The sequence below is a fragment of the Peromyscus leucopus genome, chromosome 20 (genome assembly GCF_004664715.2).
Source record: "Peromyscus leucopus breed LL Stock chromosome 20, UCI_PerLeu_2.1, whole genome shotgun sequence".
NCBI classification, from domain to species: domain Eukaryota; kingdom Metazoa; phylum Chordata; class Mammalia; order Rodentia; family Cricetidae; genus Peromyscus; species Peromyscus leucopus.
In genome coordinates, this window is record NC_051080.1 from 43,429,779 (window position 1) to 43,447,158 (window position 17,380).

The window sequence follows — 17,380 nt, forward strand, 5'->3', positions numbered from 1 at the left end:
AATCATTCTCCTAAATGATTTTTTATTGACTGTAGAGATGAATCAACATCTCAATTAAGTACGCAATATCCTGTTGTAGACTTGGTTCTTTCTGATTTTTCACAATCCAGAACACCGTTTGTCCAAGATTACCTGAGCTGTCTCTTTGCTTATTTCCAGTGTTACCACCAGGCTGCAGCACAGCTTTGTGGCTAAGGACAGGGGTACCAGAGACAGGATGACTTGGTTGAAATTCTACCTCATCAGAACGTGGTCATAACTGACATTCCTTCCTAGTAAAAGGTGCTTAGATCATGAGGACAGCTGCTTTGTGGATCCAGAGTAGAAAGCCATCACTGGGAGGTGGTGAGGATGGAGCCTACCTGGAAGAAGCAGGTCACTGGAACCTGTCACTGCCCTACTCTGTCCTTTTCCTTCCTGTTTTCCCTTTCTCTGCTTCCTGTCTGCCAGTGTCTACTGTTGTTCTTCCACACTCTATACGGCCTGATGGACTGAATGTCTGAAACCATGAGCTAAAATAAGTACCTCCTCTCTCTAAGTTGTTCTCTCAAGTATTTTGGTCATGGTAATGTAAAGTCAGAGCACAATTATTAACTGCACAGCTGGCAAGGTGTGGCAGTACACACCTATAATGCCAGTACTCAAGAGGTTTGTCTCAGTTAGTGTTTTCTGTTGCTGTGATCAAACACTGTGACCAAAAAGCAACTTGGGAAGGAAAGGGTTTATTTGGCTTACACTTCAGCATCACTGTTCATCAGTGAAGGAAATCAGGGCAGGTACTCAAACAGGGCAGGAACTGATGCAGAGGCCATGGAGGGGTGCTGCTTACTGGCTTGCTTCCCATGGCTTGCCCAGCCTGCTTTCTTATAGAACCCAGGACTGCCAGACTCCCAGGGATGGCACTACCCACAATGGGTTGGTCTTTCCCCATCAATCACTAATTAAGAAAATGCCTTACAGGCTTTACCACAGCCTGATCTTGTTGGAGAATTTTCTCATCTCTAGTGACTCTAGCTTGTGTCAAGTTGACATCAAACTAGTCAGCACAACTGACCCCTTGTCAACTTGTCACACAAACACACCAGTGTTAAACTTTTCCTTTCATATTTATGGTGGTTTGAAAGAAAATGTCTTGTCGGAGTAGGTGTGATCTTGTCGGAGGAAGTATGGTAACAGTGAGGTGGGTTTTTGAGTGAGACAGTTGACTTCCTGTTACCTGCGAGATACAGGACTTTCCAGCACCATGTCTGCCTGCACACTGCCATGATGGTAATGGACTGAACCTCTGAAGCTGTAAGCCAGCCCCAATTAAATGTTTTCTTTATAAGAGTTGCCATGGTCATGGTGTCTCTTCACAGAAATAAAACCCTAACTAAGACAATATTCATCCCCGATATCTCACATTAATAAGAACATCACAATATAAGATATCCCAAATTTTAAAAGTCCCACAGTATTTAAAAATTAAAACACCTAAAAATCTAGTCTCTTTAAAATAGCTAGTCTCTTTTAAAATTCAAAATCTCTCAACTGTGGGCTCCTGTCAAATCAAAAATAAATAAATATTTTCTCACTTCAAGAGGGAAGAACCAGAGCTCTGTCACAGTCTGAACAAATCAAAACCAAATTCCAAAAGTGTAAATAACTCAACATCCAGTTATCTGGGATTCACTCATGGTCTTCTGAGCTCCTCACAGGGCTTGGCTCACTTCTCTAGCTCCGCTCCTTGTAGCACACACAGCTTGTCTTCAAAGTCCCATCTGGCTCCACTCTGTACCTACTGCTGTTCTTGGTGGTCACCCCATGGTAGTGACATCTCCAAAATGCTGGGGTCTTCTGTTGAAAATGGGCTGCAGTCTCACCAGTAGCCTTTCTTAGGCTCTCTTCAGCGACTCCAGCCCTGCCACACAGTGCCAAACCTCAGCTGCTCTCTATGACCCCTTCATGCCTTCAAAACCAGTACCATCTGGGTGACTTTTACACTACCAAGTTTGGCTGCCAGCACAAGAACACAGCTTTTGGGTGCTGACTCTGAGGAGATACTTCCCAAAAGATTTTCCCTCAGTGATGCTGGTCTCTTTTTAATAACCCCTAATTGCTTAGCTTCAGTTGACCAGCATCAACTGTCCCAGTAAAGCAAAAGTTTCACTTCAGTGGATCTGGTCTCTTGTTAATCACAGTGGACGCTTCAGCCCCACATGACCAAAACCACAGATCCTCAACTCAAAGTAGCAAACAACCCTGAGTCTTTAAGTGACTCTCAAACTTCCCTCTAGAATTCACAAGTCAGGCCTCTGTTATACTTCCTGGTGTTCCTTTTCATTATAAGTCTGCATAAGACTGGCCATTAATAATTACATGACACAGTCAATACTATGCTGTCTTGAAATCTCCTCTGCTAATGCCATTAATCCAAAACACTTCAATTTAGTCTAAGGCAGATTTTTTTGGACAAGGGCCAAAAGCAGCCATATTCTTGGTCTTTAGGCCTGGAACTTCTTGTATGGGGCCATTGCAATCCACATTGCTCTCAGCACCACTGTCTTCCATACTCCTACTAGTACGGTCATTAAGCTTTGCTTAGAGCATTAAACTGCTTTCCTAATCCAAAGTTCTGAAGTCTACATTCAGCCAACAAGCATCATGGACAGGCCTGTCACAGCAATACTCCACTACTGGTACCAACTTCTGTCTTAGTCAGTGTTCTACTGTTGTAAAGAGACACCATGAGCAAAGCAACTCTTATGAAAGAAAGCTTTAATTGGGAGCTTGCTTATAGTTTCAGAGGTTTAGTCCATTATCATCACGGTGTGGAAAATGGCAGCATGCAGGCAGACACTGGAACAGTAGCTGAGAGTGACATTCTGATCCTCAGGCAGAGAGAGAGAGTAGTGATTGACCTGGGCCTGGCATGGGTTTTTGAAACCTCGGAGCCCACTCCCAATGACACACTTCCTCCAACAAGGCCACACTTACTCCAGCAGGTTACACCTCCTAATCCTTCTCAAGTAGTGTAACTCCTGATGACTAAGCATTCAAATACATGAGCGTATGGGCCATTCTTATTCAAACCGCCACAAGGCCAAAGGGAGAATATCACCACAAGTTTGAAGCTATATTGCAGAAGAAATATTAAAACAGAGAACAAGAAAACTAGTATGTTGGAGAAAACTTGGATTTTACTGAACAACTCCATATTGAACAACTCATTAGTGTTGCTCAAGACACACTTAACTTATGAGCCAACAGAAATCACTATCTCAATTAAATTTATTCTTTTCCCACACTTTTGCAATGAGATAGAATAGGCTCCTTGTTAGGAAATCAGCCTATACACCTGGAAGTATTTGGGTGTGGGTTAAGGTACCTCTTGGCATGTCTAGAAAGCAAAACAAAGTCTCCTCCTCTCATCCAAGGTGAAGATTCTATATGATTCCATGAAGACTCCCAAGCCTGAAACTAAGCTGCCTCTGCACCTAAGCCCTGTCCTTTGACTTCTTTGGCTCTGAATATGGCCACTGTTTCTAGCAGAAGAGCTTCCCTGTCCTGCCAGTCCAACAGTGTCTTTGGTTATTATCACTGTACACTTGGTTAGGAAGAATTCTTGTAAAAAGGTCTTTGTTATAGGGATATATATATTAGGAATGTCTCCAGGAAAAAATGTGTGTGGTGCATTTATGGATGCATGAGATAGAGAGGTGTAGTTAAAACACTCTTCAGAAATGTACTAGACCATATTACATGTTCTCGAAAGCACAAATACTATCATGGGGCTCATTCTTATTCTTCATTATATAGCAAGAGGTGTCTCTAGACAGTGGACAATAAGTATGCCAATGTTTAAACATTAGCATGAAGAAAATTGGTGATATTGGGATATATTATACAAATCCATAAGCTACAGACGTGTATCTCCTCTCTTACTGCACCGTCTCTTCAAACAAAAGTCATTTTCTCCAGTTCCCAATACAATACCTTAAACTTCTGCACTTCTTGCCAAAAAAGTACTCCATTTTCCAATAAATCTCCTTTCAGAGCCACAAATCGTTGAAATTGCCTTGCAATGACTGGATTCAATAATGCTTTACGGAAAGCAATAATCTCACAGGATGAAGATATCCACTTACTTGCCACGGGCTGTGCAAACAATACAGGAGATCAGACATGTCCCCAAAGTAGCAATCAAGTCGTTAATTAGACTAAAACCACCAACTTCTATTTCTTTTGATTTGGCTACTGAAATCTGTGATGTGGATATAATAGACTCTGACGGCTTCCCCCTCTCGCTCTGCCTTTTGTCTTTGTTTAATGGCTCCATTAGTTTTAGAAACCAGAAAGAAGAAATTACTGAGTGATTTACATGTAACTACACTGTTAAAACATTTTATAACCATTACAGTTCGGGACCAGTGAAAAAAAGAGAACAGCGTAATCGTAATGCTATGACTTGGTATAATTACATTGTGATTTATCTCATGATTGCATCATTTTTAATTATTTATTTTATCCTTGGGATTATAATATTTTTAAGAAAAGTCAAATAATCCTATAATTTAAGGTGAAAATTTACTCTAATTCTATCCTAGTAAGATCATGTTTTTATATGACATGCTTTTAAACCACTTTAGTAGACTATGAATTCTAATGAATAATTATAAAAATTCATAATAGCAATTCACAATTATTACTTATTAAATGTATTACTGTTGTGCTGTTAGGAATGGAAGCCAGGGCCTTATGCATGCAAGGTAAGTGCTCTCCCACTGAACTTCACTCTGGGACCACTACCAATTCTTTCCTGAGCCTCACTGGGTAGCCCTAGCTGGGCACTCACTGTGAAGCCCGGCCTGGCCTCACTTCACAGAGCTTCACCTGCCTCTGCCTCCTGAGTGCTGGGATTTTTTTTTTAATAATGAAATTCTGACTGAAGATTTACTTTACAGATCACAAATCTAGATGTACCCATGATGTTTTAATAATGCTTAAAGGTATTTCATCTACATCCATTTTATATTGTAACAATTTTAAAATAAACTTTAAAAGATATTTTGCCCATTTAAAGTCACACACTCAACTTCTTTTATTCTCTCAGATTCAAAAACCATAAATAGATTTTATTAAATTTAGCACATTTATATATTGAAAATAGATTTCAATCCTGTTGGAATTTGCTGGAGTTGATGTTAGTAGATAGCCATACAGGGAAGCATCACTCTAAAGGCCATGTTTTAGAAGGACACACAAATTGAACCGATGACAAAATGCCATTACTGACAAGGACTAACTAAGTTCCTGAGACAAATCACATGCGACCATCCATACAAATGTTTGCGAGAAGTCTGCAAGAAATGCCCCAGGACACCAAGGGAGGAGTAATGGGTGCTGCCTGGAGGGGGCTGAAAGGGGCAGCAGCTCCGGGCAGTCTGGGTGAGTGGTGGTGCCATTAACCCAGACATGGGACACAGATGCCTATCACTGTTCGGTGAGGCACATGCCATGTTCTCCGGACAAAAACTCAAGACTCTCAACATCTGGTCCATATTAAGAGTACAACCCTATAAATAGGAACAACTATGGATTAAAGTGGGATGTTTATTTAAAACCCACTCAACAAAGACTGTTTTAAGACCTGCTTCTTAAGATACTAAAACTTAGCCATTTAACAAAAACCTGTAATTTAAATAAATAGAAAATAATGCAAAATATAATTCACAATAATATAAACTATAAGCTCACTATACTTAGTATTTCAATAAAACTATAACAAAAACAAACCTTTCAAGAGTACCTCCTTTCAAGAGGAAGCCACAGAAGACAGCTTCACGATGGATAACACATTCCTCCAACATATGAGGATAAACCTGTATCTTTGCTAGCTAATTTGGAGGGGTCACCTGGGTCTCACTTTTCATGACCTCCAGAGGATAAATCCCCAGGAGCTTATAGACTCGCTAACAGGACTGTGCTCATCATACTTGCTAAGAAGCAAACTAAGCCGTCTACTAAAGCATGGCATTACAGAGATTTTAATAGTCTCCAAAATGATAGCTGCCCCAGCTGCTTTCACGCTAAGCTGTAATGTGAAGTACGGGGTAGGGAAGGATGATTTAACCTGCTGGCTGTGCTCATGTGACTTGTTCGTTCTGTGTAATCCTTTCTCCTGATACTAAACTACCACCCACTGTAAGAATAGCTTGTCCAACACACCCAGGACATGCACAATTAAACAGATGTACATGGGTCCATCCACCCCAGTGCTGGAGAACAAACCTAGGGCCTCAAGTGGAAAGAGCATGTTTAAAGGTCAGCCATGTGCTCCACAGTTGAGGTCAGGAGCTCTACAGAGTCACACTTACCCCCAAGTTCCATCTACCAGCAGGACACAACCGGCATCAGTCAGAAGTCTAGACAGTAAGGGTGTGTGTGTGTGTGTGTGTGTGTGTGTGTGTGTGTGTGTGTTGGAGAGAAAGTGTATGTGAGTGTGAGTGTGTATATGACTGTGTATGAGTGCATGTATGTGAGTATGCGAGAGTAGAAATGAGAGTGTGAGTGTGTATACATGTATGTGAAAATTGTATGTATGTAAGTATATGATAGTGTGTTTGAGAGTGTGTGTATGTGAGAATGTGAGTGAGTATGAGTGTGTGTATGAGTGTGTGTGTGTATGTATGTGTGTGTGCTACTTTGACAGAGTAGAACTTATGAGAGAATATAATTACTTGCCTTCCAAACTCCAATTTTCCTGTCATGCCTCTGCAGTAAAAGCTCATCAGCTATGTCTTTCATCCGTATCTAAAAGCAGAATCAATTATTTTATCAACATACTCAGAATAGCCAAAGCTTGAATTGTTTATTATTTTAACAGCTTAAGAAATGAGGCAAATGTCAGGTTAGGTAGTAAAGTGTCACTCAGGAAAAAGACGCTCAGGCTGAGAAGCGAAACCTGCAGGCCGCGTCCTGGGGGGTTGGGGTTCGGGGAGGGGGTCTCCTGGGAAGCCAGTTCCCTCAGCTGCAGTCACCTGACACTGCTCCAAGTGCTGGTGACAGGTCGCTTCAGCTGTGTAAGAACCGAAACTGCGGAGCTGGAGACGGCCTCACGGGTGTTGTGCTGTCCTCTAGCCAGTCTACATTTCCCATAAGTGATTTTTACAAGAGGCCCAGAGTTCAAAGGAAGGCAGAGGTACAGCTGCCTTCCATATCTGCTGGTTCTTCAGCTGTGGATTCGACTAACCTCAGATGCAAACTATTCAAACAAGAAAACTGCATCTGCGCTGAGCACGTACAGGCATCTTCCCCTTATACTTATTATTCTAGATTTATTTAGCATTTTTATTGTATTATGATTTTATAACTAATCTAATTGGTGAAATAAAGTATATGGAGAAATGTATGTAACCATATGCATTTTATAGAACAGATTTCAGCATCTTCAGATTTTTAGTATTCCATAGTCCTCTCTGGATACCAAGAGAGAACTGTATTTGGGGGAGGGGGGTTCGTTCTGGTTGTGTATAATATCTCCCTTTTCTGGGGAACTACTCCTGCCAAATCTATGCTGTGTGTCTTTTGTTCATTATCCATAAAGATATTCCTAGTAGCTCATCTAAAAAGTCCAGGTCTGTAAAACAAAACAAGGCTGCAGCTTGAACCTGGGGCTACCTGCGTGCTAGGCAAGCTCATGCCATGCCCTGTGCCTTTGTGACAGCCACAGGTCAAAGGAAGGAGACTGGGTCTTTCTTGCTACATTCCAGAGCTACCCCAACTCTATCTTTTCTAAAGTTCGGGTGTCAGTTCCTCCCCCAAGGATGTGAGATGATGTGCTAGCACCGTCTATTCAAACTTCCCACTGCTTTGATCTTCTGCTGAAGGCTGCTAGGATCCGTTTGTTTTGTTGGCCGCTCAAAGAATGCAAAGCCAGGAAATGACTACAAGTTACACGGCTGTGGTAAAGATAAAGAGAAAATGTGGTAAATAATATCACTAAGCCAAATGTCACTTCATCTGGTTATGGAGAGAGAGTTTCCCTCGTCAAAGGAGATTTGAGTTTCCCCAAAGCTTAGGAACATCTTGCTAAGCGAGTTAGCTTGTCCCCATACTATAACCTGTGTTCTAACTATACTGTGTCTTCCTAACATGCTCAGCTAGAAAGATCAAGGCTATCTCCAGATAAGTAGGCCCCAAAGAGCTCGACAAATTGAAAATAATAGAGGCTATTTTTCATGGGGTTTTTTTTGATCAGTATTAATGACACTTGTTTAAAAATCAAAATTATACATGATAAGCCAACCTCTTTTTAAGTATACTGCTGATGTTTTAAATGACCAAAGTAATATTTGCTTCATATAAAAAAAAGTGAAGCAAATGATAAGCCTGCTTTAAAAAATCAAAATCAAAAGCCCTCACTTTCTAAACATATTCTTCAGTGGGCAGATCTTCCCAGTACTTTTTTCATAAGCACAAACATCCAGAAATACGGCAGATGGTTGTGCATAGAGACGTGTCTGAACATCCAGAGGCAGAAGCAGATGTAACAGAGTTATCTCCGCCATGCTGCTCTGCACCTTCTTAGTTTCTCAGTAAATGACATCTGTCATGCATGTGGACATGTCCGTACATGTGGACAACTCATTTTTATATCAAAATTAAGTATTCTCCCATGTGATACTGCAATGGATGCTCTTGTATTATTCTTACTCATCTGTGTGAAAACTTAATAACATTAAAAATACCAATTGCCCGGTCAGACACGATGGTGCAAGACTGAGTTCCAGGCCACCCAGGGCTATATAGAGACCCTGCTTCTAAAAGAAAAAATTAAAAATTAAAAAAAAACAAAACAAAACAAAAAACAAAACCCAATTGCATTACCAGATGAAATTTAAGTCTCTTCTCCTTGCTGGGTGCCATGCTGAGAAGCCAAGCACACATTACTGTTGAGATGGGGTATCATTCCGTAGTTGTATCTGGGCCTCTAACTTGCAGCGATCCCCGGCTCTACCTCCAGAGTCCTGGATTACATGCTGCCATGGCCTAGTGCAGCTGTTGTTGAGAGTCTTATTTCTCAAATGAGAAAATGACAGTAATGAAGGAGGAGGAGCCACAAATGTGTGGCAAATGTCGGGGTTAGAATTTGAGAAGCCTGAGTCCATGCTTTTAACGATTACCTACTGAAGGATCATGGCTGGTCAACAGGTACTCACATTCACGGTTTGGCTAGGTCCTGCCAACTGCTATCCCAAGGTGACACTGCCATGTACCTTTATCTTCTGACGTGATGCGAACTGCTCACTCGCGAGAAACAGCGGTAACCACACGTTCTCCAGTCTGTGCAGGACGTGCTTCTGGATCTCCACCAGCACCGGCGCGTCCAGCTGCTCGTGAAGGATCCTCCCCCAGCCGCCGCTCAGAAGCATTATCTAGGAGAATAAAGACAACAGAAACCACGGGCTGTGGTTTTAACCAGTGAAAGCCATTGTTCCACCGCCGGTGTCCAGCTTTTTGCGTCCTACTGGATAGGAGCCGGTCCCATTCTCACAGAGCGTCTTCTTACTGTGTGGTTTTGCTTCCTAGGGAATGTTGGGAAAAGCACAGGAGTGAGGGTGTTTTTTTGTTTTGTGCTTGTTTGTTTTCTATGTCAGGACCTAATTTCTGCGACTGAGCTCCACCCTGGCTCCCAGGTACTAAGTTTTTCTCTCTGTGGTCTCACTAACTATGACACAAGGCAGTGAACATGGCTTTTCCGAGTTCTCTTCTAGAACTAATATTCTTATAAACATGTGATTCTAGCGGAACTGACCCATTTGAGGAAGCATATTTCTTTCTGTAGGTACGGAAAATGAGGCATCGGATCAGTGAGGAGGGATTCTGACCCAGCCCCCGGAGATGTACACATCAGCAACAACAAACCGGGTCGCTGGGTCGCTGGGTGGAGGTGGTGGGGGTGACTGCCCACAGGCACGTCCCTGACAACATTCGGGAAGAGCAGAGAGGAAGAGGCAGGTAGAGGAAGGTCTGTTTTACAGGTGCTCTTCTGATTTGTACAGCCAGCAGCACTGATAAACATCAGGAGTCCGCGGCCTGAATCTTCACTCACGGCCGTTTCTAGCAGCCAGTCATGGTGCTTTCCACCTGTTTCTATGTACTGTCAATATTCTGCTCATCGGGAAAAGCCCTCATTGTTTAGTTCACCTTTGATAAAGAAAACACTACTAATACTTTATATAAAAACAAAGCAGAAATCATCTTTCTGATTGTCCCTAACAATATTAAATAAGAGTAAATAGTAAAATTTCATTTTCCTAAAAACAGAGACTGGTATGCTGCCGAGAGAGCTAAGTGGTTTCAAACTTAGTCAAGGACAGGACGATCTGCATAAAATGTGAGGCCGATTCCCAAGTATACACTAGGTAGAGATGGACTGAGCAGAAGGCAAAGACAAAGACTGGCTGGCCCGCAGGACAGTCTGTTGTTAGCGAGACTTTCCCACCGGCATCACAGTCCTCAGCATGCCGCATGTACTACAGTTCACACAGTAAATCAGAGGCCACGAAACCTCACTCGATGGAGCACAAGCCAAACAGGAGACAAATGCTTCCCGTGTGTTCATCCCACACGTCACCTCTCTGGGATGCCCACCCACGCCTCTGACAGGCCCCAGATCTGTATCTCGGAACTAACATGCTGCTCTTCTTTCCCTCTAAGCCAAGACAGCCTGTGGGGCTGCTTGCCTGAACTCATGAATATCTCAGAGCCTTTTCTTTACTAAACCTAACATTAATCTGAAATTTCCACTTTCTAAGTATAAATCATTAAAGAATATTCATCCTTATAAGCTCCTAAAATAAAAAAAAAAAACATACACAATACATTTGTTTTTCAGATAGAAAAAATCCCAACAAAAACAAAACAGACCACTTCACACTAAATAAATTATTTTTAACTCTGAATTTTAAAAGCACGATCAGATTGTTTCCTGTAACTGATGGCTTTATTTTTTATTAGAATCTGTAATTCAGGCCACTGCTGTGGTACAACCAAGTGACTAAACCTATGTTCACAGTCCATGAAAAGTTTCCAGACTGGGCATGGAGGTACACACCCTTAATCCCAGCACTTGGGAGACAGAGGCAAGTCAATCTCTGTGAGTTTGAGGTCAGCCTGGTCTACATAGTGAGTTCTAGGATTGCCAGGGCTATGTAGACAGACACTGTCTGAAAAAACAAAGTAAAACAATCATTCCAGGGTGACAGAATCATAAACAGGGTTTTCAAAGATCAAAAGCCTTTTGAGTAAGAGCAGTTTAGGGGAAGAAATCAGAGGTAGTGGTTAGGCTCAGTGGTGCAGAATGGCTCCCTTTTGCTGAAGATGTATGGCCTGTCCATACGGTTTCACACTTGGTCCTGAGCACCTAAGACAGTGTGTGACATACTAGTGACACACACAGTCACTCAGCGAATGAATGACAAATTCAGATCAGTGTGCAGCTGTTGTGGTACCGCCAAATTTATGACACTGCCCTTAATACTGACCGAGATGAACGGCATCTTATCTAATAAAGTACCTTTAAAAGAATATATTTTAGGACATATAATACTTGAGTGGACTTTAGATGTCTGTAGATACTCACCAAACACCTAAACCAAAGTGTCTATCCAAAGGGCAGCACACGATAAAAAGAGACCGTTGTGCTTTTGGGGAAAGGAGGAGGCTGCTTCCACCCTCCAAACACGCTCGTACCTGGTTCTGCTGATACAGGGAAGCTGGGCTGTTCGGGCCGAAGAAATACTTTTTATTGAGGTATTTGTTTTTAATGTATATAGACTTTGCCTCCCTTTGCTTTTGGTCTTTAAAAAGGATTCTTCGGAACTGTTCGATATCTATCCAACACATAAGGTCGATGCTGGAAAGAAAGCACATTCCTTCTTAGTTATTCCTCTAAATTCAATTAGACACCAGCCAAGCTGTTGACAGTTGGAAGGCGGCTGTCTGGTCAGGTCAAGGACTAGTGGATACAGTGCAGCCTCAATCCAAGTCCTGCACAGGACGCTCCACTGCTGCACAGGCTTAATCCTTGCTAAGACTTCTCACAAGGAGTCCTGGGGTTGGAAACAGATCTCTCCTTTACTGGTGGTGTCTAGTATCTTCAATTTCAAATATGGGGAAATGCCACATATATGTCATAATTATTCAACAACAGGACAAATTTAGAGTAATTCTCATCAAGATGAGGAGAAATGATGAAGTTTGGCTCTAAGTTCAAACCAGTTTCTGTTAATGTGAGAGAGAAAAATATGACCAATATTTCAGTTTATAGCACATAAGTTTCTAAAACTACAATGTTTGATTTATATATTAGCTAATAAAACTGTGAATTTTTACAATAATTAGTGAAATATAAGAGACACTTTCCAGAAATACTAAAGGGAGCAGCAGAAAAAAGGAAAGCTTACAAAGTATTTCAAGCTGCTAGTGCTAAAAATACCAGCAAGCATCACATGATCACTGAGAAGGACACCCGGGGTGGACATGGCATTGAGGAAAAGTCATCTGGTAGATTTTTGCTCATCAATTTTAACGACATAGGCAAAGATCTACTACCAAGCCATTAATATAGCATAAATCAAAATCAGCACAAAAAAGGATTTCTTTTTACTGAGAAATATATTTAAAACTAGGTATTTCCTCACCTTGAAGAATGAGACTCTAGGAACTGACGGAAATGTTCAAATTCCAGTTTGTTGTTAAGTAGATCATTAAAGGTAAAATGCTTGTATTCCTCAGGAACATTACTCCAATATTCTGTTTGTTTAGAGACTTCGGCCAGTGACGGTATGCAGGTTACAGATCCAGCAGTGTCCTGGTGACAAAATACTTTCACAGAAATCTCTTACTGCGACAAATTATTTACAATTTTAAACAGAACCCCTGAAATAAAAATTAACTACTGGGCCAAGGCTGGTTAACAACTGGTAGAACTGGGTAAATAAACGAGATGTTCACACTCTGACTCTCAAATTCTTTACTGTTCCGTTTTACTCCATTCCTTTTTAATAAATACTTAGTAAACATTTATAGACAAACAAGTACTCTGTGTGCATGTGTTATGAGCACAGATTCGTTTGGGTGCTCATGTGTGCAAAATATTTGCTTTCGAAATATTACTTTTATTTCTCAGTAAAAGGGAAATGTCTTTTGTAATAAAAACAAAACCATAAAATAATACTTCCACCCAGAGATAACTACCATCACAATATATAGCCTCTTTGCCCTCCTCTCTCTGTATATATATATACACACATATAAATTATATATAAATATATATAAATACACACACATATATAAATAAACTATATATGCATGGTGCACACCTTTAATCCCAGCACTTGGGAGGAAGAAGCAGGTGGATCTCTGTGAGTTTAAAGTTAGCCTGGTCTATAGAGTGAGTTCTAGGACAACTAGGCCTACACAGAAAGCTTGTAATGAAAAAATACCAAAAAACAAAGAAGTTGTCTTCTAGCATCCACATAAACACATTAAATAAATAAATAAATGCAATTTTAAAACATATATATAAATATAGCACACATATAAATATAGCACATTTTATATAATACATATAAACATAGCATATTTATATATAATATATAAATATAGCATATACAATATTTTTAAATCTTATATATTATGTATAAACAATAGAACATTTATATATGCTATATTTATAATACATAAAATATGTAATATAACATTATATATTATGTGAATAATATATAATAATATACCATATATAATATATACATGTAGCATATTTATATATTACATATTAAAATATATGTGCATATGCAGTTCATTATAAATTAAGATATGATCCTGTACCTATGGTTTTATAACTATATTCTTTATTTCAATAATTTATAATAACATAAAATATTGTTCCATAACTATTTAAAATTTTTTAGATTCATTTTATGTGTATGAGTATTTTGTTGACAAGTATGTATGGTACCACGTGTGCCTGGTGCCTGCAGAGGTCAGAAGAGGGCATCAGACCTCTGGAATTGGAGTTAGAGACCCTCGTGAGCCACCATATGTGATGGGGGATTGAACCCACGTCCTCAGTGGCTCTTAACTACCGAGTCATCTCTCTGGCACAAACCACATGTAATTTTTAATATAGTTTGATCACCTCTCTATTTAAAAAATGTGCAGCCATGAGATAAGCTACCAATGTTTCAAAAAGCGATGCTCCTTATATGGAAGAATTATTGTACAGCATTATAAACTGTGTTTCTGAAGCTTAAAATACAACGTTCTTTCTATGTGCTACCTCTGCGATGCTTGTTACTTCCCGGGTTTGAACTAATGGTGCATCCAATAGAAAGCTCTTGCACAAACAAAGCAACTACTGAGGTTTTAGTTTAAAAACAATTGTTTTTGAAAACCTTATTTATATAAAAATAAAAACTTCAGTGAAACAGAAAAAAAGAAACTAAAAATTACCCCAAACCCACCATTCAGAACTCTCTCTCCCATTTTGGTGAACTTTTTCCCAGACATCTCCTTTTGCATATATGTACACATGTGTATATATACACACATGTAATGTTACATAAGTAGGATTACATGATATGAGTGGAGGATTGGTTTTGTTTTGTTGACACAGGCGCTGTCTTTGTAGCCCTGGCTGTCCCGGAACTCTCTATGTAGACCAGGCTAGCCTCGAACTCACAGAGCTTTGCCTGCCTCTGCCTCTTGAGTGCTGGGATCAAAGGTGGGAGGCATGTGTCACCACCGCCAGCTTGACATTAGTGTTTCTATTCCGTGTATTTTTATATAACTGTATATCCGGAACAGATCAATTAACCACAACTTTTATGTAGATGCATACATTAATTTTACAGGTTTATGGACCTATCAAGTTTTATCTAATCAATACAAAACTTGAGAATTTGAGCTGGTCGTTATGGCACATACATGTAGTACCTGACTTGAGAGGCAGTATTAGGAGGAGGATGAGCGCAAGGTCATCCTCAGCCACATACTAGGTAAAGGTCACTCTGGTTTACTGTCTCAAAACAAGCAAATAAATAAATGTCACAATTTTGTAAATAAAAATAAGAGTTAATCCCCTAACCAATCCTATGATCTTTTTATTGACTTTTCCAACTATTTCCCCCATTTCTCTTTTTTAAAAATCTGTTGCTATAGTATGAGAGATTCTTTTTGTTCAGAAAATGCAACTGAACGCTTGCAATTTGACAACTAATATAGTTACTGACATGCGGAAAATAATGAGTACCACTTAAGGGGTTCTCCTGCAGTTTAAGCCCAAGTTTCTGGTCTTAGGAAAGTCCCTCTGTCACTTTACCAACCTGCTTTTCCCAGCTATGCTGAACATGGCATTACGACACCGTGACCCACAAATGTGGCAAGTGGGGCAGCAGGGTGGGGTGGCAGGGTGGTGACGCTTCCAAGTCCCTCTTTAACGAATATGCATCTCCATATAAGATCACTTACCAGCAGCGTACAAGACAGAAACTCTCTAGGATTCTGAACGGGGGTTTTCTAAGTACAGCCAGCGTGTCTTACCTCAGCCAGCTTGGAAACTGTTTCTTTATGCAAAGCTTGTAGCTTTCTGAAGTATGTGGAATCCAGCTGCCGAGTCTCTTCCTGTAGTTTCACCTAGAAATCAACAAAGCTTATAATACTAGTAGAATGCACATTATGAAAATGGGGGACAGAGCACAGTTTCCCAAAAACAGAGAGCTTTTACCAAGAGGGCGAATTGCTTCTGAAGCAGGAGCAGAGAGCCCTACGTCATTAAAAATATTAGCTACAACAAAGGGACACATCGAATACACACAACAAAGAATGGACATTTTCTTTTTAATGACACAGTTGCTGTCAATGAACCCTCCTCCCTGGACACACACAGTGTGAATACGTTGATACACTCTCAGTCTCTAATCAAAGTAACTGACGAGTCATGGAGAAGGCAAAGGCTGTGTGAACCAAACAGTTCACAGGAGAACAAGAAAGGACAGTGTTGTTTACCAGTGTTCCTAAGTGCTTTATTGCTATAGCAAAAGAGGAAACAGCTGATCAAATTACTGCTCATAGCGGGTTTGTCTTCCTAACACATAAAGCGTCAATTCTCTATAGACAGGACAATAAGACCACTTTCTAGTTCTCTATTGCAGGGAAAAACCAGTCACGCCTGGTTGGCTAGCTGCCTGAGAACTTTCTGTATTTAACAGCTAGCTTTGGTAGTCTGCTTCAAAGTCCTTCTGTATACATCGTACAGTCAGTGAGTCTTTTCCAATAGTCTTCTGAATTGACGTTAAGGAAGATTCTAGAACTAAGATTAATGTTTTCCCTTTTATTAAGAACAAACAGTATATATCTGTCTTACACATTTTTATAAGATTCATTTGCTAATGCCAAAAATGTTTTGGTTCAGGGCGCTTATACTTCCCAATATCTTTTACAATTACAGGATCACATTACAGACTTCATGTCTTCTATGAAATGCAGTATATATTATAAATGAGTTAAGAGAGACTTTTAAAATATTACAGGGCATTCTAATTTTTCTATTGTACCTGTACATCCCTATAATAAAAAGGATACTATGTTAATTTTTTAGAACTGTGAGAATTAAGGAATGAAATCTATTTTGGTCTCTGAATTTATTAAAGTTTTAGAATTATTTTAGTTACAATCCAATGAGAAGAGTCTATGCAAAGTTTTTCTGTATTAATTTTATCATAATTGCTTAATTTATCCTTCTTGGAAGACAATGCAAGTCCTTGGGTAGATATTAATAGAGAATAGCAATTCAGCAGCAGCACCCCCACCTCCAACACTCACACCAGGTACATGCATTTACCTAATGGAAAAAATACCCAAGGACAGTTTTAATTTGTGATTCAAAAGAAATATCTAAAGAAATTTCCTCTCTTCGTCAACAATGATATTCCAATCCTGACATCTTTTGGAATGTAAAAAGCTATGTACAAACGTATCCAGTTGAGCATTATGATCTGATAAACACTGGTACTTTAAGTAGCAGCGTTGAAGTCAGAAGGTCTGCTTTTCACCATACACAGGAGGGAAGCATTTAGATTTCTATGGGTGTGCTATTTACTATAACCCACCCAGCAGAAAATAAAATGGGTCTTTTCCCTTCATCATAAGCCCACTGCTGAGGAATATCAGTGGGGACAATAGCAGTCTGGCTAGTTTGCACCAAGCAAAAGCTCACATTCCTCTTCTGACATACTTGTGCAGAGAACTAAGAATGGCAGAGATTAAGTCTTTTGCTAGGAGACAATAAGGAAACGGGCAATAAAAAAAACAAAACAAAACAAAAAAAGCCTAA

General features: G+C 40.0%; 1 protein-coding gene across 1 annotated transcript in view; it reads right to left on the reverse strand.

The window, feature by feature from the left end:
• Rgs22 (regulator of G protein signaling 22) overlaps window positions 1-17,380 on the reverse strand; it is a 137,536-nt gene that overhangs the window by 13,773 nt on the left and 106,383 nt on the right. Inside the window, exons 16-21 of the mRNA XM_028884482.2 lie at window positions 15,589-15,681; window positions 12,687-12,856; window positions 11,737-11,899; window positions 9,258-9,416; window positions 6,724-6,792; window positions 3,976-4,137 (exon numbers count right to left, since the gene is read on the reverse strand). Coding sequence (XP_028740315.1) covers window positions 3,976-4,137; window positions 6,724-6,792; window positions 9,258-9,416; window positions 11,737-11,899; window positions 12,687-12,856; window positions 15,589-15,681 — 816 coding nt within the window. The remainder of the gene's footprint in view (window positions 1-3,975; window positions 4,138-6,723; window positions 6,793-9,257; window positions 9,417-11,736; window positions 11,900-12,686; window positions 12,857-15,588; window positions 15,682-17,380) is intronic.